Source organism: Lontra canadensis, unplaced genomic scaffold (assembly GCF_010015895.1).
Source record: "Lontra canadensis isolate GAN:19392208 unplaced genomic scaffold, GSC_riverotter_1.0 scaffold5, whole genome shotgun sequence".
Taxonomy (NCBI): Eukaryota; Metazoa; Chordata; class Mammalia; order Carnivora; family Mustelidae; genus Lontra; species Lontra canadensis.
This window is the reverse complement of record NW_022630999.1, coordinates 39711634-39736380: the sequence shown is the minus strand read 5'-3', so window position 1 is coordinate 39736380 and position 24747 is coordinate 39711634. Positions and strand designations below refer to the sequence as shown.

Below are 24747 nucleotides of genomic sequence, written 5' to 3'. Positions count from 1 at the left end.
AGCACCAAAATGCTTCAGATTAGATGAAACAGGACCTTTATCCATTTGCTGGTTATCTCCCAGCTGTAGTCAGCAAAATAAGGTCAGTAATTTATTTATTTAAAATGCATTTTAAAATCTCTGTAGTCTCTGCACATAGAACAGTGACTGGCACATAACAGATAGTTAATCTGTCACATTTTAACATCTCTGAAATAGGAATGGGTCCAACAGAATGGATCCTACACAGCTGGTTCTAATGTTTTTTCCTTAGTGGTAAATACAGTCATGGCAAGTCATTACAAGCAATGGCATCTAGGATTTGAAGAAACTCCGTAACAAAAAAATTAAAAAATTGGACAGTACAAAAAAAAATGGACAGTGGTGTGACTGAAATGACCCATTTCAAAAGAGAACTCCAAAGGTTGGGAAATCCAAGAAACAGAAAAATAAGCGTATCATTGAGTTATGAAACTAAACATCCAAATAAATAAAAACAAAAAGAGCTAAACACAATTACCTCCTGGAAAAAGCAGAATGTCACACGGCTTTCACTATAAGCCAGGCTACAATTATTTTTTTTTTATCAAATGCACTTAATTTTTATGAACTATTTTTCATATATTAATAAGGTGGGGAAGTAAAGATGCACACATACAAAATCATGGAGAATGAGACAGGGACATTCACACAGATACAGACAGAAAGACATTCATGGGCAGAGTCAAAGTCGAGTCAAGCATCTCCAGAAATTTCAACGGACAATAGAGGATGGAGACCATGACTTCTGGGAACAAATTTAGCAAATATCTAAATCATGACATCAACACTAGTTTCGTACTTATTACAATTATGCCAATTTGCTCATCGGAAAGTCAAGGTAGGCTCAGCAAAGCCTTGCAAGTTTATCCTTAGGCCCCGGACCGCTTTAGGTGTAATAATTACAAACTCAACCTCTCCACACTTCACTTTCACCGGCCCTGGCTTGTCATTAATGACAATGACAGACGCGGAGGCTGAGTTCTTTCTTACCACAAAGAACTGACTACATTAAAGAGGTGCAAAAACTCGGGGAGGAGACTGCTGCTGGGGGGTGGGCAGTCCGCGGATCAGAGAACGGTGGCCATGACATGCAAAAACCGAGCTTCCTTCGTCGGGTCCACAAAAGCACCCAAAGGGACCCGCGCCTGATTTCGTAGAAAGAAAAGACACTGTTCCCCAAAGAAAGCTAAAGAGCTTAAAAGCCCAACTTGCCCTGGGAGGGCAGAGGCGCGCAGTTCAGACCCCGCCCAAGACAGGCGTAGAACGATTGCAAAATGTCACAGGGCCCAGAGTGAGCGCGCCAAAGCGGGACCCACCCCCGGGAGACCGGGACGTCGGAGGCAGGTCCCTCCCCTTCCTCTCTCCGCCCGCGCCGAGCTCATTCATTCTTGAGGCGGGCAGCCCATCTTCCCCGGCCGGCTATCCCGGCCCCGCAAACCCTCCAGCGGCTTTGTCTCCGGCCCGGCCGGAAACCGGAGCGCGCACTGGAGCGCGCGCCGAGACGCCGCCACCCCGCACCTGGGGCCCGCCGGGCAGCCCCGCCGGAGAACCCTTCTAGATCTCGGGCGCAAGGCCCCAAACCGGCCGCTTCTCCTTGGCGGCCTCAGGTGCGCGCTTCGCCGGGTCCTGCTCGGTAGCCGGGAGAAGAAAATGTGCATCCTGGTCGCGCCGTCGCTACCATTCGAGGCCCCTTTGAGACCCCTGTCCCCGCTAAGAAACACTCGATTCTCCTTCCGAAGGGCGTAGGCACCAGGCCAGGCTCTCCCGCCCCCGAGCGGCGCCCCCCGCCCCTTTTGTGAGCCAACGCGGCCGCCAGGCGGGCACTCACTTGAGGACCAGCTGGTCGTGCTCGGCTTTGAACTTGCCCAGCTCGATCTGCAGCTTGGCGCGCTCGCGGGCCGTGTCGTCGAGTGCGCGTCGCGCGTCGGCCAGCTCGGTCTCGTACAGAGCCTTGAGGCCGGTGAGCTCGCGGCCGCGCACCTCCTCCCGCTCCGTCACCTGCAGCTGCAGCGCGCTGTTCTCCGTCTCCAGGCTGCGCACCTTGTCGATGTACACGGCCAGCCGGTCGTTGAGCTCGCGCAGCTCCTCCTTCTCCTGCAGCCGCGACAGCCGCGTGGGGCTCAGCGGCGTAGCGGGGGCGCTGGCGCGGCTGCCCGACCGCGGCGGCACGGGGGTCGCGGTCGCCATGGCGGGCGGCGGGGCGACTGGCGGGCGGAGCAGAGCGGAGAGGGCTGCAGAGGGCGAAGCGGGGACCGAAGTCACAAGCCGACGACCCGCGCCCGCGGAGAAGGCGGCGTGGGAAGGGAGAAGCACCTGGGTTGGCGGGAGCCGGGTTACAGCACAAAGGGCAAAGGGAGAAGACTGCCAATCAATCGTAAAATGCCCTTTGTAAGAAAATACGCGCACGCACTCACACACACACTCGGGAAGATTCGGGGCGAGGGTGACCAGAAGGCCGAGCAGGGTCCGCGCGCCGCCGCCGCCGCCGCCGCCGAGTCTCCCGCCCGCCGCACTTTGTTTCCTCTCAGGCGGCGCGGAGCGGCGGGGTTGGGGGGGGCGAAGGGGAGGGAGGGAGGAGGGCGGCGGGGGGCGGAGGTGGCGCGGGCAGTGGCGCTGCGCTTTCCAACATGGCCGGCGCCTCCCGGCATTCCACGTGACCGTCACCGGCCAATAGAGAGCCCGCGGCACGGTCCAGGGCTCGGGGGCCGGGCCTGTAAATTCAAAATCGGGGCCTCGGGCAACCGTCGGCCGGCGCGCGGGGCTGGGCGTGGCTGGGGAAGGACTGAGGGAGGCGGAGTGGGGCGCCTGGGACTGCTCGCCTGGCGGTCCAGGGCCCAGCGTTGGCCGGGCCTTCCCGCCACCCCGCGAGGACCCCCGGAGGGGCCGGGCCTGCGGGTGGCGGGAAGAAGCCCGGAGGTTTTCCGGGGCGGGTCCGCGCCCCCGCCCCCACCCAGCGGTTCAGGGAAATTCAAACGTAAACGGCCATAACAGCCGCGCGCAAAGCTCCTAGAGGCCAGGACGACCGCGGACGCTGTAATTTTATACCCGCCGGGCGGAGAGGGCTCGGAAACCGACCCGAAGGCCCGGCCGCTGTGGAGTTACGTAATGGGCTCGGGTGTCCGAGGTTCAAAACCCGCTGCGTGCCGGTGCCAAATGCAAGCCTTTATTTTTCTCTCGGAGGGAAAACGGTGTATGCCAACACCTCCATCGCTGTCAAACTGACGTATACCTGCGTGTCTTGAAGCGACCGAGCCCGCAGAAAAGCCAGAAACCCTGACTTGGGAGTCGCAAGTGACATTAACGTGTGAAGGAACCCGTACAAGCTGCTAATTGTTTTGCTTCACTAAAAACCAATGCATCAAAATCTAAACTTGTGTAAATTTAAGTAGAAATGACTTCTTAAGAAAAAAAAAAAAAAAAACGATCCCTCCAATGTAACTGACAACGAATGCTAGTACAATGTCCGTTATCGCTTTGAAAAGTTTTCACTCTCAGGCTGACGTTTGCTGGAATTTACTGTGCCCTGCACCGGGCTTTTCGTGGGTTATGCCTACACGCGGCCGCTTTGAGGTGGGGGAACTGTATCTTTTCCCTTTGAAAATTCACCCATTTAATAGACGAATTTCCTTAAGGCTGCCTGGGAGGGGCAGGACAGCATTTGAATCCAGACAGTTTCATTTTGACTCCAGAGCCTCGCCCTTAAACTATAACCTAGAAGGCCACCTCACAATCTAGTGGGAACCCATCTGTAGAGTAATGACAGGTTAGCTACCTTAATAATGGTAGTAATGAAGACCAGAATGTTCTTTAAATATTAATCAAGTCATGTACATAAGAATTAGTGAAGGGCACCAGGCTGCGTATCACCCTGGGGCGATATCTGGGCACCCGGAGTGAAGATGATCTCCTTATTAATGGTCCTCTTTTCTGCCCTGTTATCTAAAATACCACGCTGAGAGTTGAAGTTGGTGTTAGCTTAAAAAGAAATATTCAGACAATTTTAATAACTTAAGAAAGGTCTTGAAAAGCCAAATTACTGGTCAAGGAATGAGACCTAAGGAAGGTGAGTGCTGATCCAAGGTAATGGAATCCAGCCTTTCTGCTACAGAAAGAGTTTGGTTTTCACACCATACTCCCCTCTGCCTCAGCCTTTTAAAAAATATTTTGAATTTTTAAGTATTTTCTTTCCACTTTTGAAGTGTTCGAACTGGATGTGAAGTGATTTCAGGCATGATCTGTGTTACTCTCACGCCCATGAAGCTTTCTCTTGATAGAATCCCTCAATTTCAGATTATGTGGAGGAGACTCAGGTTATGTGCTCTTATCTGAAATGACAAAGACACTAGAGTCAAACAGTTGAAGATTTGCTACTGTTAGCTGTGTGACTAATGGAAGTTATTCCTTGGTTTCCTCAGAGGAAAATGCAGAGGATTCCTACCTTGCAGGGGGGTTTCTAAAGATTAAATTTTAAACATATAATATGGGATGAGTAGTAATTCTTTTTTTTTTTTTTTTTACATTTTATTTATTTGACAGAGAGAGTACCAGTGGTGAGCCAAGGGAGAGGGAGAAGCAGAGTCCCTGCTGAGCAGGGAACCAGGTGCAAGGCTCCATCCCAGGACTCCGAGATCATGACCTAAGCCCAAAGCAGATGTTTCACTGACTGAGCCACCCAGACACCTCTAGTAATTCTTCCTAGTAGTAATTCTGTCTCCAATCAAAAGCAATTTTAAAAAATGGGGGGAAAAATAGAAAATCTTTTAGCCATATAATTGGGCAATCATGCAAATATTTGATCAGTTTCTTGACTAAACATACACTTCCCTTATTCCCTTGGCTATTCCCATGCCTAGCCCTGTACCCGAAGTATTTTCCCTCTATTCTTTCATAATAAGTTTGTCCAGCCCTCTTCATTGAAATAAGCCCGATAGGGGCCCCTGGGTGGCTCAGTCCTTAAATATCTGCCTTCGGCTCAGGTCATGATACCAGGGTCCTGGGTCCCTGCTCAGCAGGAAGCCTGCTTCTCCCTCTCCCACTCTCCCTGCTTGTGTTCCCTCTCTCACTGTCTCTCTGTCAAATACATAACTAAATCTTAAAAAAAAAAAAAAAGATTTAAATAATTAAGTCCTGTAATCCCATCACTGCCAACATTTCCCCCAATTAATTAGAAGAGAGGTAACAAATAGTATGTAAGTTTGGTGACAGTGCTTCTTCATTTATAAGGGCAATCGTGATTTCAAATGTGCTGCCATATTTTTCCTTTAAACCTTCCCTTTCTTGTCAGGGCACATGTTCTGATTATTGGTTGGGCTGTGTGTGTGTGTGTGTGTGTGTGTGTGTGTGTGTGTATCCACCAAGACTCAACTTGCCGGGACATTGTTTCCCTCTTCAGTACTCTTCCCACAGCACAAAGCTACCTCATGACCTAGAGACAACTTATTGGACATTTGCCCTACTTTCTGTATATCGTTTGGATCTGAGACAGCACAATACAAGATACCTATCATACCTGGCAGAGGGGCCCAGACTAGGATGGGGATAGGGAGGCAGGAAGAAAGGAAGGAGATATGGAAATCTTATAGTAACCCAATTTGTGCAGGGAGAGAGGAGTGACAGCTGACCGAGATCTGAGCATACAGTACAAACAAATGGGCTAGCTAGGGCTGATGTACAAAACAAAAAATATTGCTAAGTGGTATCTCCTCAATATATGATTGCTAAATAAATGCAAGAAGAAATAAATTAATACATGTTCTTCTACTAAGGCCACATTGTTTCTGTTTAATACACTTTGCAAAGTTAATACTGTTTCCGGTTATCATGAAAGCATAACAATAAATCATGTTTCAGAAGGTTGAAATATCCAGCATCCTTTCAAACTGTAATTTTTATTTTTGTGTTTTAAAAAGAGCAAAAGAGTTTTAAAGGTGTCTTTATCATCTTCAAAAGCATCGTTCTCTTAGCAAAGCTGCATGAAATTTATATACTGCTCCAAGTTGTTTTCCAAACTATTAAGATCCGGATATTTGGTAAAAGTAGAATTGGCAGAGTTATTTTAACCCAGTGATTCTGTCTTAGTGATAAGTTAGGATTTAGTTAAAAGGAGAAACCAATTTGCATTCTTGCATTTCAGTTTTATTTCATGCCAAAATATGGTCATAATACTACTTATAAAAGTCATCTTTAAAGCATTTCTTAAACCAGTATTTATGCATCCGGTTTTCAACATTTCTTCTTCTTCTTCCTTTTTTCATCCTACAAAAGTATGACCCTTCCTCCTGTATTCTACCTCTTTAGAGTGGTAAAAATAAGGAAGTCTAGAGTCAATGTGTAAGACTTATTTATACATAATTCAGCTGTTTACTCTGATTGGAACTGACCCTGCTCAAAAGTTAAGGGCTTTTCTTTCTCACGAAGTCTTTAGTCTTTGATGGATGGTTTTATCCCTACTCAGTAACACTTAAATGTATTCATTTAACTTCAAACTACAGAGGTGAGACTTTTCTCATCTAAAATCTTTGTTTCCTGACCCTACATCTGAATTCAAGACAGCAGATGAAAAAGGAAAATAATGATATTTTCATAGTTGATGTACTAGAATAAAACAATGAATTTTCAACCAGATGTCCTTGTGTTCTTCATTACCACAATTTTGGGGTACCATTCTTCTCAGGATAGCATTGTAAAACCAGGACTAAAGACAATAACACCACTCTCAGTTTTAAAGTTTAATAATTTTGATATAGGTAGAGGAAAAGATTTAAAAAGAAAGGTAGTCTGGCTGAACGAGTCCCCTCCATCCCATCTTCCCATCCCTACTACCTCTGCTCCAATAAAAGCCTCCTGACTGGGGAAGGAAGGCGATTTGTGGGAGTCACCATCTCTTGTCCCACCCCTGAGCTGAGTTGAGGGTAGGAGTTGAAGATCCAAGAATACAGATGGTTTTTGCCTCATAGTAACATTCCTTATTTTCTTCCATCTCTCTGCAGCAGAGCAGAATCCAAGACCAGCCTTCTCTAGAACCATGGTATTTAGCAGTCTAGGGGGAAAAAAAAATGCAACAAGGGGTAGGAGAAGAAATAAGAGGAATGAATGTAGGCAGAAGAGGCTAACCATCTGTGATGGTTAATTTTGTGTGTTGAACAGACCTGGGTGACAGTGCCCAGGTATGTGGTCACACATTATTTGGGTGTTTGTGTGAGCTTGTCATGCATGAAATTAATATTTAGATCAGTGGGCTTTGAGTAAAGCAGATTGCCCTCCGTAATGTGGGTGGGCCTCATCCAATCCATTGAAAGCCTGAAAGGAACAAAAGACTGACCTCCCCCAAGCAAGATGAAATTCTAACAGAAGACAGCCTTCAGCCTTGAGCCTCAACAGTGGCTTTTCCTCCTCTCCAACCTGTTGACCTACCCTGCAGATCTCGGACTTTCTCACCTCCCTAGTCATATGAGCCAATTCCTTAGAATAAATTTGTCTATATGTACATATCCTATTGAATCTGTTTCTTTCGAGAATCCTAAGACACCTTCCCTATGTCCCACTAGAAGGATGTAGAGGAGGTTTAAAAAAAGAAAAAAAAAAAAGCCAACAGATTGAAATGAGTCAGTGGGAGAGGGAAGCCGCAGACCAACCTGGGCAAACAGGCCACCCGAGGTGTGGTGGAATGGTACACAATTCAGCAGAAGCACAAGGGGCAAAAGTGACAGAGGCCAATGTGCTCCAGAATCATAAGAAGTCACATCTAGAATAGGCCAGTACAGAGTAGAAACAGCAAAACCAAAAAGCCGGCGACTCTCCCTACAGCTGTTAAGAATCTCCCTAGGTAGGGGTGCCTGGGTGACTCAGTTAAGCAGCTGCCTTCAGCTCAAGTCACAATCCCAGGATCCTGGAATGGAGTTCTCAGTTGGACTTCTTGCTCAACAAGGAGCCTGATTCTCCCCCTCCCCCTGCCTGCCGCTCCCCCTGCTTCTCCTCTCTCTCTGTGTCAAATAAATACAATATTTTTAAAAGGGGGGGGATCAGACACTTTAAAAATCCCTGAATTTAGACTCAATCTCAGGAAGGACTGGAAGGATGAAAATGAAAAATGTGAGGGGTATTAAACTTGAATGTGATTGAAGTATAAATCTAAACTTGTCCTGGCCACTAGGAGATTGCAATCCCCAAAACCGGATGGCCCCCTACATCTCTTACGTGGCTGTCCTCCACCAGTAACTTTTTTTCCAATACAAGCTCTTCCCCAGAAGGGGGAAAAGCTGGCTTCTGGGCCTGGCAAGCCTAAGTTCTCCTAGTAGCTTGCAATATAACAAATCTCAGGAAAACTGATTTGCTTGATTGTTCTGATCGTCAGCCCTGAACCAATTACTATATCCTTTGATCAGCCATGCCCAGGCCAAAATCCACCACTTTGATAGGCAGCGTGTGGGGAGTCTCAGAGGTCAAGGCTATCATCACCAAACCACATGGGAGGGGTTCCATAAAGAATGAGGAATGTGTGCCAAAAGTGATAAAGGAATGCTAGACAAACAAAAACAGTATGTGTCTACCTCATGAAAGGAGAGAGAGAGAGAATTAACCCAAGCAGTTCCTTTCTTGCCCAAAATTCTCCAGAGATTTGCTTATTTTTGAAAGCCTGGTGGCTCATTTGGTTGAAGAGCCTACCCTTGGTTTCAGCTCAGGGTATGAGATGGAACCACGCATCCCGCTCCGCACTCAGCATGGAGTCCGTTTGTCCCTCTGCTCCTCCCCCCAGCTCTAAAGTAAAATCTTTTTAAAAAATAAAAAACTTAAAACGTTAAAATACAGGAGTGCCTGGCTGGCTCAGTCAGTAGGGCATGCGACTCTTGATCTTGAGGTTATGCTTTCAAGCCCCACATTTGGCACAGAGCTTACTTACATGCATACTTGCATACATAAAGTTAAAAATACAACCTCTAAAAGGTTTAGGATACCTCAAAGTCATATTAGTCTAGTTATTAATCCATGCATTTATTCACCAAACATTTGTGGAGGATTTCATTACATGCAGAGCACAGGAGACTAATGCACACGGTCCCTGCTCTCAGGAGCCCAGCTGTGGACAGGCAAACATAAACAAACTGTGCCTCCCAGTGCCAGGTACTAACAAGGAGGCGTGAACAAAAGGATGCAGGTGCATCAAGAACCAGAGAGGTTTGTGTGCTGGGGAGGAAGTCACCTCTTGGAAACAGATGATCTCTGAGCTGTGCTTGGAAGAATTTCAGCCTCCAGGGACTGGAAGATGAATCCAGTACTCTGTGCAGACCTGTAAATGGCAAACCACAGGCCTCAGGGAGAATTCAAGGGAAACTCCAGAGGGACTCCCTAATCTCCTATGGTGTGCTTTTTATTTCAGACCACGCTGTGGACAGGGTGCTTGAAACTAAGAATTAGTAAGGTGGTAAAGGAGGTAGATTTTAGTCAACAATTAACTTGAGGCCTGGCTTACCATAGTCAAGAAGAATGGAAAATTAAGGAAATTGCCGTACAATTAAAACAAGTAGATTACTCAAACTGTGTTGATACCTTGCCTAAGGCAAAACTAAGGTAGAAAACCAATTAAGCAGGAAATTTTGTTGAGTAACTCCTGTGTGCAAGGCATTACACTACATCCTATGAAAGAAATTTTTTAAGTGTGAAGTGTGATTCGTTCCCTCAATAAAGGTATTGTGTGTGTAGAAATGAAATATACAGGGGTTGCCTAGGTGGCTCAGTTGGTTGAGCGTCTGCCTTCAGCTTCAGATCATGATCTCAGGGTCCTGGGATCCAGCCCGGCTTCCAAGTGAGCAGGGAACCTGCTACTCTCTCTTTCTCTGCTCATCCCCTTGCTCATACATGCTCGCTCGCTCTCTCTCTCTCTCTCTCAAGTAAGTAAATAAAATCTTAAATGAAATATATACACAAAAAAGTAGGTGAATCAATCAAGCTATGAATGATGTAGGTCCAAAGGAGTGAGGTTGATGACAAGTGTCTGGAGAATGAATTAATCCCCACAGGTCAGGACAGCATGAGAGGAACCAATTTTTCAGGAATAGAACTATTCTGTAATGTTAGATGACTCTATATTTTGTATAAAATATATGTATTTATGAATGCTGAATATGAGTACCTGGGATGTAATGCTACCAGAAATATTCTGTTAAAGTCTCTGAAAAGACATGACATTGTGAAGTAATTAGGGACCCCTCCTATTTGCATATATGTTGAGTAAAGGGGCGACTGAAACTCTCCTATATTGCTGATAGGAGTACAACCACTTCAGAAAATTGTTTGGCTTTTCCTTATAAAATTAAAAATGCACCTATTCTGCAGGTCAGCAATTCTACTCCCAAGACAAATGAAAGCACATGACTACTGAAAGACTTGCAGAAAAAGTTTTTTTATAAAAAGTTTTTTTTTTTTAATAAAAGCCCAAACTGGAAACAATCCAAATGCCCATCAAGAGAATGGACAAATAAATCATGGTGTAAGTACCATTCAGCAATTAAAAAGAATGAGTTACAGATACCTTCACCAATGTGGATGAATCTCAGAACATTATATTAAGCAAGAGAAAAAGTACATTTTATATGATTCATTTACATGAAATTCAAGGACAAATAAGTGTAATCTTTGTAAAAGAAATCAAAACAGTGGATGTCCAAGGGGGGGGAGAATTGATTGGAAGGGGGCATTAAAGAACTTTCTAGAATGATAGGGTCACGGGTATATGGACACAATTATATAAGCTCACTAGAGTATACACTTAATATGTGCATTTCACTATATGTAAATTTTACCACTGTAAAAATAAATGTATTCTGGTCTCTTATAGATTAGATTTTTAAACTCCTGAGATGTACTTCATAACTATTTTTTTGTAAATAGACAAGTTTCCATCTTATTTGTTATTTGAATTCTAAATATTCTGTGGACTCTAATACCTGTGTTATTTCTTCAGGAGACAGAAATTGTACACAGTCATTTTTTTAAGACAGTGACTTGATCAGATTTAAAAGATGCATTAAACTAATATAACGTTGCATGTTAATTTTACTTCAATTAAATTTTTTTAAAATATTTTGTTTATTTATTTGACAGACAGAGATCATAAGTAGGCAAAGAGGCAGGCAGAGAAGGGAGGGGAAGCAGGCTCCCTGCTAAGCAGAGAGCCCCATGCAGGGCTCGATCCCAGGACCCTGGGATCATGACCTGAGCCGAAGGCAGAGGCTTAACCCACTGAGCCACCCAGGTGCCCCGTCAATTAAATTTTTTATTATTTTTTTCAATTAAAAAATTTTAAATAAGGGGTGCCTGGGTGGCTCAGTAGATTATGCGTCTGACTCTTGATTTCGGCTCAGGTCGTGACCTCAGGGTCATGGGATCAAACCCCATGTCAGGCTCAGCGCTCAGCATAGAGTCCGCTCGAGATTCTCTGCCTCTTCTCCTCCCCCCATGTGCATTTTCTCTCTCTCTCTCTCTTTCTATTTATCTCTCTCTCTCAAATAAGGAAACAAAATCTTTAAAAATTTTTTTTAAATAAGAAAATAATATAAGATGTGTTTGAGTATGAAGACAAAGGTGTTCAGGCTGAAATGAGTTACTTGTGGAGAGTACTTTGCCATTTTTGTTTTGGACAGATTGGAATATGTTGGAATACGAATACTACAAAACTGAGAACTTCATAAAGAAAAAAGAAAATTCTACTTATGAAATTCTGATGTGCACTATTATATTCATTTTGCTTTATAAGATTGCATATTTAGACACTGATCATTCTATCGATGGCATACAAATACTGATCTCTAGCAATCCAGGGACCTGAGTTCTTTTAATAACATAACAACATTCTAAACAACTGAAGGCACACCATAAGTTTAATTCAGTAAGAGTGGAGAAGGAATTTTTAATAAGGGGATGAGGAGAAGGGAGAAAAAAAAGGGACTTATCAGAATCCGGGGTAGCATTATGACTTACAAAAGAGATCTAGTATTCAAATTTTATACTTTATATTTTAAAAGACAAAAAAATCACCTATCATTTCAATAATAAATATTTTAAATTTTGATTAAATTTTCTCAGTCAAATGGGCTTTATTTAAAAATTTTAAAAGTTTTTTTTCTTTTTTAATTTTTAAACTGGCTGTGGTGGGGGAAGACAGAAATCCTCCTGCCTCTAAGGGGGTTTTTTAGATTTGAGGTGGCAGATGAGAATTTTGTGTTTATCACAGGAGCTCAAGGGATGACAGCGTTATGATACACTGCCGTGGAGAACAGACAGGAAATAGAGCACGCGGCTCCTGCCCTTAGTCTCGCTGGGGCTCCTGAGTTACAGCCAGAGCCGTATAAGTGAATATACAATTACCTACCAGAAGTAATTAGGTCAGACAGCCCGCCATGTCATCTATGACTACAGAGAAGTTCTGTTCTGACACCCCCTTGAAAAACCACCCTGTAGTGACTTGAATCAGCTCCACGAGGTTTTCAGAAAACCGTTGTCATTTAAAAGAAATTGGTTTCACTTCTCTAATCTTGACCTCTGAGTTTTTTGTCATTTACTATATATTTCCTGAAAGTGATTTAAATTGGGCTGAACTCAAAGCAAGGAAGGGAGAAAAGAGGTCTCCATGGTCATAGGGAAGTCACACAGGAGAGAGTCCAGCATTTTTCTTTTCAAAAGTAAAATGGATCCAAAATGGGGGCTTCACCCCCAAATATTTAAAGTCATTCCTCCTATGAACTCCTGTGGCATTATCATCTAGAGCAGTCATTTGGAACCTAGCATATTGCTTTTGGGTCTGTCATTTCAACCAAACCATAAGACTCTTTAAGGCTGATGAACATCCTTGGGAGACACTGCAGAGGATGAAATATGGTTACTTTTCTGTCTATAGGCCCCCATATTTGAGTAGAGCAATATACAGCAAGGGATGATCTAAGTACCCTGGACTTCCCTGATTTCATGACAAGTCTACTTTATCTAAGAGCTACTTCTGCATACTTCCTTTGAGCAAGGGGCGCTGGTAGTCATGAGCCAAGAGATACACTTAAAATGTCTCAAACAACGATTTAACAACTTTGTAAGACTTCCATTTAGAAAACTTATTTTTTTATTATTCTGGTCTGAAGGTAAGAATCTGATCTATAACATTTATTTTAGTCACCACTTATTATTGATAAAATAGTACTAAGTGTCATAAATAATAACAGACAATGGAAAGCTTTTTCTCCTTAAATGCCAATAGCCTATTTCAGTTTCAGGTTAGTATGTCATTTCATATGCTTCGTCCAAATTTGATCATGATTATTGTTGAAGAAATTTCAGGAAATGAACCACTTGTTTGAAAATGCATATTTTTAAAAATGGATATTTTTAAAATGGAGTGTTGCCTGCTAAAGCTATGAGAAAGCAAACCATAGATGTCTCATCCACCCCAAATGGAATCTGGTTAACATCAGATATACTGTGACATCTAAAAGATGTTCAGCCAATAGGATAAATATCAAACACAAGAATAAGATACATGTATCATGTATTAGCAAGCATAAGGAAATGTGAAAGCTTGGAAATTCAGTGGAAGAGAGTTACAGAATTGCATGTTAGAATCAGGATTAGCGCTCTGTTCTGGATCACCAGAAAATACAGAAATACACTACTTCCCTCCCATTTGTCTCTAAAATTCCCCAAATGATTTCAGTTAGGAGATTAAGCAGTTGAAGACCAAGATGCCTGATCTCTTTCTGCCGTCGGGACAGGTGGAGAGAAAGACCACAGAGACTATTTCAGGTACTGATTTGACTGATTGCTAGACAAATAAAACTGAGAATATTTGAGGGACCAATGGAGATATGTTAGGGTTCAGGTAGCATAAAGTCAGGACAGTGCAGGCTTTAGAATCAGGAATATCCAAGTGTGAATCCTGCATAGTCTCGTGCTGCGTGACCTCTAGCAAGTTACTTAACATCTGTGAAGCTCCATTTCCTCATTTGTAAAAACCAGAGAAAGAACTACCTCACAGGGATGTTAACAGAATTGACTACATTAATGTACACACAGTCTATCTGGTACCTATTCAGGGCTCAGTAAGTATTTATTCCGCTTCCTTCCTCTACAAAAAGAGATATTAGAATTTTTGCTTCCCAATTTTAAAAGCTTCTATTCCACTTAGCATGTAAAACATTATACCAGTACTGAGAAAAATCAGTGCCCCTTACAACACTGCATTTTCAAACTGTTAACGGTTTTACTTTGTCATGTTAACGTTTATCTTGGCAGAGAGTCAACATCTACACAAATATTGCATAGCACATGTAGTGATTGACTTACTAAAATTTTATTCTCTTTCACAAAGTTTCAGTGAATGCCCATATGGCTAGCTCTAGAGAAATCACGAAGTAATCAAGACACAGTCCCCACCCCAGAGAAACTGACAGAGTATGTAAGGAAAAGCCAATGTTAGGACCTCTGACATGGGCTCGCCTGAATCTTTATATAATTATCTGTAAGCCAACCTCTCTCCAAACACATGCTATGCCTCTTGAGTTTAGACTTCTTAGCCAGTTTTTATCATTTTATTGTTGTTTAAATATTCAGGCACAGTTTGATTGGTTTGGATTGATTTTTATAATAGAAAGAATACATGACTTTCAGTTAATGTTATCAAAACATCAATTGGCACCTAGTTAATGGGCATCTTGCAAAAAATGGAAGGAGAGGAGATCTATTTTTCTTAGATCCTATGATACTTAAACCTGCTTTGCATGTCCCTCTACCACTTCCACGTTTTGAAGAGGGCAAAAAAAAATGCACACTCTCTGCCTGACCACAAGATCAACCACTACTGCATGCTGGCCAGGAAAAGGGTAGTATTAGGGGTGTAGCCATCTGCTTGCCACAGACTGCTGGTGAGACAAGAAAAGCTAATTAGCACCCCAACCCTCACCCTTACTCCTCCCTACTCTCCATGCCTCCACCATCTGGCTGGCCTCCCTTTTCCTCTACCACACCAGCTTCTTTCTGCATCCTATAGCTTGGAGAGGTCAGAATCATTTGCCTCTCCTAGCAAGAGATAAGAATAGGCTTCGGCAGCAGCCTGGACCATGAACTTCTAAAATTTTAAAGGAAATTGCACAAATCACCTCTCCCCTCCCACCAGCAATGCTCTCTTTCACTGGTGCCCGTTATTTTACTGGAAACATCTCTGCCCAAGAAAATCATTAGGTTGGCAATCCAATCTGTTTTATAATTGACAATTGTCTAAGGATAGGCAAGCACCTAGTTCCTGTGCTGAGTCTCTTTTCACCACTTTAACTGCGGTTTGGAGGACAGCAGTGGGATATAAAATCATTAATTAAATATAGTACATTTCACCATAAATCCACAGGAAATGGTGAGAAGTAACTTTGGTATGAGGCAGCAATGACAACTCAAATGTCATCATTTATAAAAGATGTCAGAAAAATAGGACATCGGTGAAGCAGATTAAGATTTTGAGACTTTGTGGAATTAAAAGAATGAAACTTCTAACTAGTAAACAAATATAGATTTGTTTACTATTAACAAATCTACTTGCCTACTTACCTGAGAAATAATGCACTGTGGATAAACTGATGTTTCATTAACAAAAATCCTTGTTAGTAGGTTATTTGGATTTAGTTACAAAAACAACAGTATTGTTTTTCTGTATTTTGTTCCTATTCTGACTTATTTTTTTCTTTTTTTCCTACCTTATAGTAATACAAGCAAAATACTTTTTAAAGAAAATCTAACAGTGTCCACATAAAGGATGAAAGGTGGTAGAAAAAGAACTTTGAAAATTATAAAACTGTAAATATTGGCTCAAAATAAGATGATTAGAATATTGGAGATAAGCTTCAGTTAAGCTTACTATGAAAAAGACTTGCTCCATAGCTGTATTTCAAACATAGCAGTGTAGGGACGCCTAGGTGGCTCGGTCAGTTAAGCAGCTGCCTTTGGCTCAAGTAATGATCCCAGTGTCCTGGGATCGAGTTCCACATCGGGATTCTTGCTCAGCAGGGAAACTGCTTCTTCCTCCGCCTCTGTTTGCCTGTGCGCTCTCTCTCTCTCTGACAAATAAATAAGTAAGTATATAAATCTTAAAACAAAAATTCAAACATAGCGGTGTAAAATTTTTTTGGCGGGGTGGGGGAATACCATGAGGTTTTGATGTCAGAATTTTTGCCTTACTAAACAAACCTGCTAAAAGAAATTGCCCAAGTGTGTCTTTTCATTTTTGTAACGGAAGGAAAGGGAGAGCAACAAACTTCACTTTCAAGAATTCTGAATTGGAGAAAATTAAGCTCTGATTCCACCCCGTACAGAACACCAGATGCTTCCTACCTGTAGGGGACATCTGTAACTTACTCGGGTTCTCACCCTCTGAACTGTCTTCCTCCATTTGGGGAACTCCTCACCATATGAATCTTAGCAAGAGATAGGGTCTTCCTCCTATTCTAGATGCTAAAAAAGCCAACTAGCCAACCATTTCTTTTGCAAGTCTAGGTTTGGCCAGGCAGAGACACGAGCCCCAGAACTTGACGCAAAGCAATGAAAGAGTGACAAATTTGTTCAGGTAGCTACGTCCAGTTTCCAAAGGCAGCGGGGACAGAGCACCAGCCTATATGCAGTGTTGGTGGGGATCACAGCTACAGCTACAGAATCTACCCTTCCTTGGCAGCAACAATGACCTTCCCAGAGAGGTTCTGGGATCCTTGGCATGTGGCTTCTTTTAACCTAGGGCTCTAGCCATCCCATGATCCTGTTAATTACCTGATGGTCTTCAGTCCCCTCCTTTTCTGCATAAGTGAGAATCAGGTTCTGTGCTTGCATCCAGGAACCCTAAGGGATACAGTGGGAAAGTGACTTAGAATTAAAAAGAGAGGAACCAGGGAATACAGTTTCTCATATAAGCTATATACTGCTCACAAAAGACATGTAGTTGAAGGTAAGAGCATTAGTAAAGAGCCATGTGTGTATTTTTTCCTTAAGGTAAGTCAGGGAGGTGTGTCCAGGGGGATATATGGGGGAAAGACCAGTTTTAGTAATGATCTAGAAACAAGGAAGCGAAACCTTATCCCTTCATCTAGGTCCAGGCCTAGATAACTTACATGGTTAAAACCGCAGGAGTACAAATTAACTGAGGCATTTCACAATTATATAAAACAACATACAGAAAACAAAATAAAGTACATTAAACACATGAAAATATGTAAGTTGGGGATTGGAAATAGGAACAGGGGACAGAGATAGAGGGAATGGTTACAGCAACTCTGGTGCAAAATATAGGGCTTGCCTCTGAAGGCTTCTGGTGCATTTTCCTTCACCCCTGTGATCTCCAGAAGAAAAAGAAACTCTCCAGCTGTGACCTTCAGGCATGGAGATGAGCAAAGCAGAAAACTGCTTTTGGGGAGGGACTGAGCCCCAGGCTGCTCCCCACAGCCCAGGAGCAAATAGGCAGCAGGGGGTCGTGCAAACATGTGCCATGCAGATCCATGGGGCAGAGGATGATGATGTTAAACACCCTTTTTTATAAACAAAACTCTTCCCATCTAAGCCTAATTATAGTATAACCATATCCTCAGCACCATGTTTGGGGAAGATGTGGTGATGGTTGCAGAACATCATGAAAGTAACTAATAGCACTGAATTGTACACATAAACGCCAAGGTTTGTCAGTAGGGTGGTTCTTCAAAAAGTTAAAATCAGAACTATTCTATGATCCAGCAATTGCACTACTAGGTATTTACCCAATAGAGAATACAAAAAGATTGATTCGAGAAGACACACACACCCCCCGATGTTTATAGTACCATTATCAACAATAATCAAATTATGGAAAGAGACCAAATGTCCATGACTGATGAATGGATAAAGAAGATGTGATATATATATGTCTGTGTGTGTGTGTGTGTGTATGTGTATACATTATGTATACACACGTATACACAATGGAATATTACTCAGCCATAAAAACGAAATCTTGCCATTTGCAATGACATAGCTGGAGCTAGAGTATTATGCTAAGTGAAATAAATCAGAGAAAGAAAAATAGCATATGATTTCACTCATATGTGGAATTTTTTTTTTAACTAGGCTCCATGCCCAACATGGAGCCCAGAGAGGGGCTTGAACTTAAAACCCTGAGATCAAGATCCGAGCTGAGGTGAAGACATGAGCTGAGATCAAGAGTCCAACATTTAACCAACTGAGGCCCCCAGACACCCACTCAAATTTGGAATTTAAGAAACAGAATAAATGAACGTGGTGGGGCGGGGGGTGTCGAGAGGCAAACCAAGAAACAGACACTTAACTGTAGAGAACAAACTGGTGGTTACCAGAGGGAAGGTGGGGGCGGGGGCTGGGTTAAATAGGTGATGGGGATTAAGGAGGGCACTCGCTGTGATGAGCAGTGGGTGTTACATGTAAGTGTTGAATCACGAAATTCTACACCTGAAACTAGTACTACAGTGTATGTTAACTAACCGGAATGTTAATAAAAAGAGGGAAAGGGGTGCCTGAGTGGCTCAGTGAGTTAAAGTCTCTGCCTTCAGCTCAGGTCATGATCTCAGGGTCCTGGGATCAAGCCCCACATCGGGCTCCCTGCTCATTGGGGAGCCTGCTTCCCTCCTCTCTGCCTACTTGTGATCTCTGTCAAATAAATAAATAAAATCTTTTAAAAAATAGGGAAAAATGACAAGATCTTTTATATATATTTTACCACAATTTAAAATATTAAGAATGTAATATACCAAAAACCTTTGGATTTATACAATTTGGGGGGGGATTGTATTATATCTGACAGACACCTCAACAAACCAGTTAACAATTTTTCATAGCATTTAGGATTTTCACTTTAAAGCATTTGACACTTGGTGCTAAACATTGCAACCTCTTTGGGAACTGAGAGATTGTTCTTCTTGTCTAATGGGTAACTAGGCTCTTCCCTTCATAGCACATTACACGGCTATATCAGGGACAAGAGAAACACAAACGTCCCCGGGTTTGAAATACATCAGGGGTTCACCACTAAAAAGAAATAGAAGGGAACAAATAAGAATGCCACAGAGATGGACACCCTCACCCAGAAATTTACAGCCCTGCCAGAAGGAGGTTAAAAATTACCTGGTGAAAATGAAAACTGTGCTTGGATGTAATGGGCCCTCTGTTTTAATCTACGAGATTTCATGAGAAGCTGTGGGCTCCTGGCCCACCCGGTGTAGGACAGTGCCCCAGAATGCTCCCTGTGCTCAATCACCCACAGCTGTAGGGTCTGAGCTGCCCTGGGAGCCTGGGCATGGCCAGCCCTGCAGCTGTGATGGGGACGGTCTCTTCATTTCTAGACAGGTGACTGAATTTGCCCTGCTCATTCTTATCCCCAGGCTCCTCCCTCCACCTGCAATGTCCTTTCCACTTGTTAGCATACGTCCGAATCTGACCCAGACCTCCAGGGTCAGCCAAAATAGCACCTCCTTCCTTTCCTAGTGCCCTGCTGGAGAGCCACCTTCGAGACAAACCAAACTGTTTTCCAAAATGATTGTAGACACCGTTCTCAGATATTTTTGACCAGGAAAGAAATAGGGGATGGAAATCAGAAGGGTCTAACAGCTTCCCATTTTTGGCATGGATAAGGCAAGCAAAATTTGCTAAGGAAAAATACCCTCCCTACTACCCCCTACTGTTCTAACAAATCTGTTTGAAAACTACAAGTTTAGGCCTTGTAGATCACCCAGCAATCTTTCAATATCAAAAAATGCATTTCTTTAAAATTATTAATGTAATCTACCTTGTGATTTTAGTGTCTTAATTCAAAGTAACGGCCTCTCTTTACAAATCACCCTTCTATAATTATTATAGAGAAAACAGGTGGCAAACATATTTTTTCCTTCCTAGTTTGACATTTAACTTTTGTTAAATTGCTATTAATTTCCATTCTTGGTGGCTTCCAAGGAAATGTTTACGTTGACCTGACCAGTTGCTTCCCAATTTTTTAAAGATCACACACACGCAAAAAATAATTATTTTTCATTTAGGAATACAGAAGCAATGAGCTAAGTGAATCTTTTTTTTTTTTTTTTTTTTTTTTTTTTTAGATTTTACCTATTTATTCATGAAAGACAGAAAGAGAGAGGCAGAGGCAGAGGGAGAAGTAGGCTCCCTGCCAAGTAGGGACCCTGATATGGGACTCCATCTGAGGACCCTGGGATCATGACCTGAGCCAAAGGCAGATGGCTTACCATCTGAGCCACCCAGGCACCCCATTTTTTAAAAAGATTTCATTTATTTGAGAGAGAGAGAGTGCATGCATGCCTGAGTGAAGGGAAGGGCAAGAGAGAGAGGGAGAGAGAATCCCAAGCAGACTTTGTGCTGAGTGCAGAGCCGTTGTGGGGCTCAATGTCACAATCCTGAGATTAGGACCTGGGTCGAAATCAAGAATCGCATGCTTAATTGACTGATCCACCCAGGTGCCCCTGGGCTAAGTCAATCATATCCCCAATTACTCTGTATAGGGCCCTAGCTCTTCATTCATTCATTCATTCATTCATTCATTCATTTTCATTCATTTATCTATCTATCCACCCCTTTCTCCATTCCTTGTAACTTCCCTTCTCCACTCTTCTTTCCAATTCCCTTAGGCAGCCATTTCAGATGTTTAGTGTATATTATTTTGTCTACTGTGTAATTATAAAATGTATACATTTTGTATACAATGATATACTTGTATAAGTGCTCTCAGGTTGTAGATCTCATTCACTCTGTTTCTTTATTCCCTGAGCAAGGTCTTGCTGTGTCTACATCTAATCCGTGGGACTTCATGGTGGACACCGCCTATATCTGGCACCCACTGCCAGCACCTGCCTCTGTGGATGCTGCCATGGTGAACAGTTTTGCACATGGCCCCTCATGGACCTGAGAAGGATCTGTTGGATCACAGGAGATATGGACATTTATGGTGAAGAAGTACTGTCCACTGCTCCCCAGACTGCTGCCTACACTAGTCTACAGGCTGTGCACGAGGTGTCCCACAGGCCTACGCGCACGCACTCACACTTGGCATGGAAATGAGAATATTTGTACGGCACACCACGGTGAAAGATAAGGAAAACAGGCCACGGATTCTGACAACCTTGGGCCCTCCAGCCTCCCTGAGGCAGAATGTCAGCTTACATCACAAGGCATTTCTCCATGTCACAGCACAGATGAGGAATGTCGGAGTGGGATCCCCTCCCCACAACAACTATCCTCTGAAAAAAATGACTCAAGTGTCAGGATCGTGTGGAATGAGGGAGAGCCGCTGGTTCAGTGTCACGGGGAATCCCTTTTGTAATCACTCTTCCACCAGGAACAGTAGCTACTGCTGATCATTCTGCCGCAGTCCTGGGAGCAAATGTTGCCTCTTTCCATTTAAGGACGGAGCAAGTGAGGACAAAACGGGTCCAGGCCTCACAGCCAAGGGTCTGGGGAATTAAGTGGAACTCAGGACTGCTTGACTGCAAACCACGATCTCTTATGCTTTCCTGGAAAATATTTCAAGAATAAGAGGCAGAAATAAAGGCTGCACAAGACATTAGCCTTGCTTCTTTGGGGAACATGGAAGAGCCTAGCTAAGGGCTCCACGACCCACCTGCCCTGTGAATGCTGCCGATTCCAACAAGAGCACAGATCCCTTGCTTTTGTTTTGTTACCTTGGGTTTTTAGGAATTTGGGTATGGCAGTTGAGATACAAACTGATAAACTTTATTTGGAAACATCTGATGATCTGAGAACCATTGAGCTTGCTTTGTTAGTTGTGTGTGTGTGTGTGTGTGTGTGTGTGTGTGTGTGTGTGTGTTTGTTTTCCTTTAGAAGTGTAAATTGAGTGACTAATGTGTTTTCACAGCCTGAGGTTGACAGAGGGAGTAAAATAGGCATCTTTTCCATTCCTGAATAAAGAAAAGAAGGAAAATATCCCCCAGAGTTTATTTTTTAGAGGACTCTAAAAAGATAAAACAAAAAACAAAAAACCCAGCTTCCGGGGTAGAAAGATCAATAGTTCAACAGATGATATCTTCATTGATTCATAGGAAATAGAATATTTGTTGCAGTCTGGAATGAAAATTTTCAGGATTTCCATATATATTGAGTTCTGGAAGAGGGAGAAATATTTGCTCATATGCTTCTCTAGAAATGAAAATAATATACTAACCAGGCAGACAGCTGATCTGTGCATGTTTGGCCTGCATTTTGTAATTTCTGACAACACCATGAGCTGAGGACAGGGAGGGACTGACACAATCCCTTTCCTGGACAACTGTTTGTCCAACCTGGGGGTCACCCAAGGCTTTTCTGACCTTCCAGAAAAGCCTTTCCGCCATCTTTCCACCTTGGGTCTTGCGTTAGCTGTGTGAGGTCCAATACATCATGGAAAAGAGACTTAGGACATTAGTGGGAGACATAGAACTGGGACTTCAAATAAAGACAGTCTACCAAAATAGTGACTCCAACAGTTATAATTACATGTACATAATTTAGACACAGTTAATGATGGTCTTCCATTTACATATTTAGAAAGACTGTAGATAGCATAATGTTTGGATGTGATGAAGTACGATGATATCAGAAAATACATGCTTGCATCTATACAGATACACACATTAAGACGAGAAGCCAATTAACACCTGTGACATATCACAATAATGATATATTTTTGGACCTTTTTTGAAAGTTAAATTCTATTTACAATTTTCTTTATTTATTCTTATTTTAGAGAAAGAGAGACAGAGAGAGCACACACACACAAGCAGTGGGAGGGGCAGGGCGGGGAGAGGGAGAGAGAGAATCTCAAGCAAACTCCCCTCTGAGAGCATGGAGCCTGACGCAGGCCTTGATCCCATGACCCTGAGATCACAACCAGAGCCAAAACCAAGAGTCAGCCAGTTAAACTACCCAGGCACCCCAAAAGTTACATTCTACTTAAAAACCTAACTAAATAAGAAATTGGTTCTTGTCTGTGTGTTCATAACAATTGCCAGTTTTTTGCCTCTCACATATCTCCCATTGCGTACCAAGATGACAGATTCATCCTGGATTTTCTACTAGTCACACATCTGCCTCTTATTACTGCACCAGGCCTCATTTAATTAATAAAAGAAGTCACAAAATTAAATATGAGGAAAGAATGCATCATTTAATGTGTTCATCACTCTACAATGGAAAATAACCAAGGTTTGCCTTTAACCATACTATGTGGTTACAGTATTAAAGTTGGTGTGTGGGTGGCAGTGGACAGCCCCCTTCTCTCTGAAAGCCTCCACAGAGCCCACTGGAGTGGATTCTTTTTTTTTTTTTTTAAGATTTTATTTATTTATTTGACATACAGAGATCACAAGTAGGCAGAGAGGCAAGCAGAGAGAGAGGAGAAAGCAGGCTCCCCGCCGAGCAGAGAGCCCAATGCTTGGCCTCAGGACCCTGAGATTATGGGAAGGCAGAGGCTTTAACCCACTGAGCCACCCAGGCGCCCCTGGAGTAGATTCTTGGTTCTCCTAAGTCTTGCTTCTGTTGTTTGGTTCTACCCTACCATCAAGGCTGACTGGGCCAGAGGTGAATCCTGAGCAAAGAAGGAACAATCAGTGTCTCTCTCCCAGAAAGTAGACATTTTGATCTAGAAATGTTTGAGGCAGCAAGCACTCTATGGAGAAAGTCTCTGAAGGTGTTCTTGTTCAGCAAGTTCCCCAGAGACGCCCTGCTTCTGCCCTCCCAAGGCCTGGTGCCCCTCTTCTGTGCACTGAGGAGATCCTCCAGAGTTCTCCCACAATACCTCAACCCCTTGGTTTTTGGCTTAAACTCTTTCTCTCTCTCTCACTTTTCTTTTTCTTTCTTTTGCGTGTTGTTGTTGTTGTTGTTGTTGTTGTTTTTGGTCACTTGTAACCAGAGAAAAACTGAATTTAACATAAAAGGATACACATGTCTAACAGGATGTTACTTCAGTGCTAACATGGGATTTATGGTTTCTGGTAAACTGAAGATCACCGGCTCATGTTCTGGCTAATTCTATCCTTACTGGAGTACAAGAAATCAGAATAGCCACAACTGACATGCTTGGAATTTGAAGGTAAGTTAAAGCTGTGTGTTAGAAAATGATTTGAGGAATTTGCAGAAAAATTTGGGTCCTGTTAACTTAAACACTAAACTTTTTTTCTTTTCTTTTCTTTTTCTTTTTCTTTCTTTTTTTCTTTTTTTTTTTTTTTTTTTGAGTAAAGAATAGCTGAAAAAAAAAGTGTCTGTTCGACTTCCTTTCAGAATCCCAACATCACACAGGAGACTGTGAATATCTCTAAAAGTTACCATTCAGTTTCTTATAACCAAATGAGAGACTTCTCTCTTGTTGAGCCCCAGATACGAATGCTCACGCTGACCTACTCAGGATGTAAAAGTCCTAAGTCATTAGACGGCAGTGAGATTTCAAAGAAAATGTAGAGAGCAGGAAATGGAGCTGAACTCTTAGCAACGCATGCAGATTACAGTAGCAGCCAGAGAGTGTGGTGTCCTGTTCCAGCACCTTCTCTGGGCTGGCTGATATGGTCTCATGGACCCAGTTAACGCTCAAAGAACTTCACAGGTACATATTGTCTAATGTGAGGCAGGACAGCATCATTATACCCAGGAACTCTCCAGCTTCTCAAGTTCAGATGAAAGCAGCAATCTTGGTTTTGTCTGACACTCGGGGTGTGT

The 24747-nt window shown here is 42.9% G+C and overlaps 1 protein-coding gene and 1 long non-coding RNA gene across 3 annotated transcripts in view; both read right to left on the bottom strand.

The window, feature by feature from the left end:
- LMNB1 (lamin B1) overlaps positions 1 to 2534 on the bottom strand; it is a 53010-nt gene extending 50476 nt beyond the window's left edge. The window contains exon 1 of the mRNA XM_032851952.1: positions 1850 to 2534. Coding sequence (XP_032707843.1) covers positions 1850 to 2208 — 359 coding nt within the window. The 5' untranslated portion in view covers positions 2209 to 2534. The remainder of the gene's footprint in view (positions 1 to 1849) is intronic.
- Positions 2535 to 4154: 1620 nt separating this feature from the next.
- On the bottom strand, positions 4155 to 20308 carry LOC116864070. Of its 2 annotated transcripts, none has more exons than XR_004381934.1 (3): positions 20274 to 20308; positions 16810 to 16878; positions 4155 to 4346 (listed from the first exon to the last, which is right to left on the bottom strand). It is a non-coding gene; the product is annotated as an uncharacterized LOC116864070 (long non-coding RNA). The 2 variants fall into 2 exon arrangements; XR_004381935.1 differs by lacking the exon at positions 4155 to 4346 and adding an exon at positions 9243 to 9307.
- Between the last annotated feature and the right edge of the window lie 4439 nt (positions 20309 to 24747).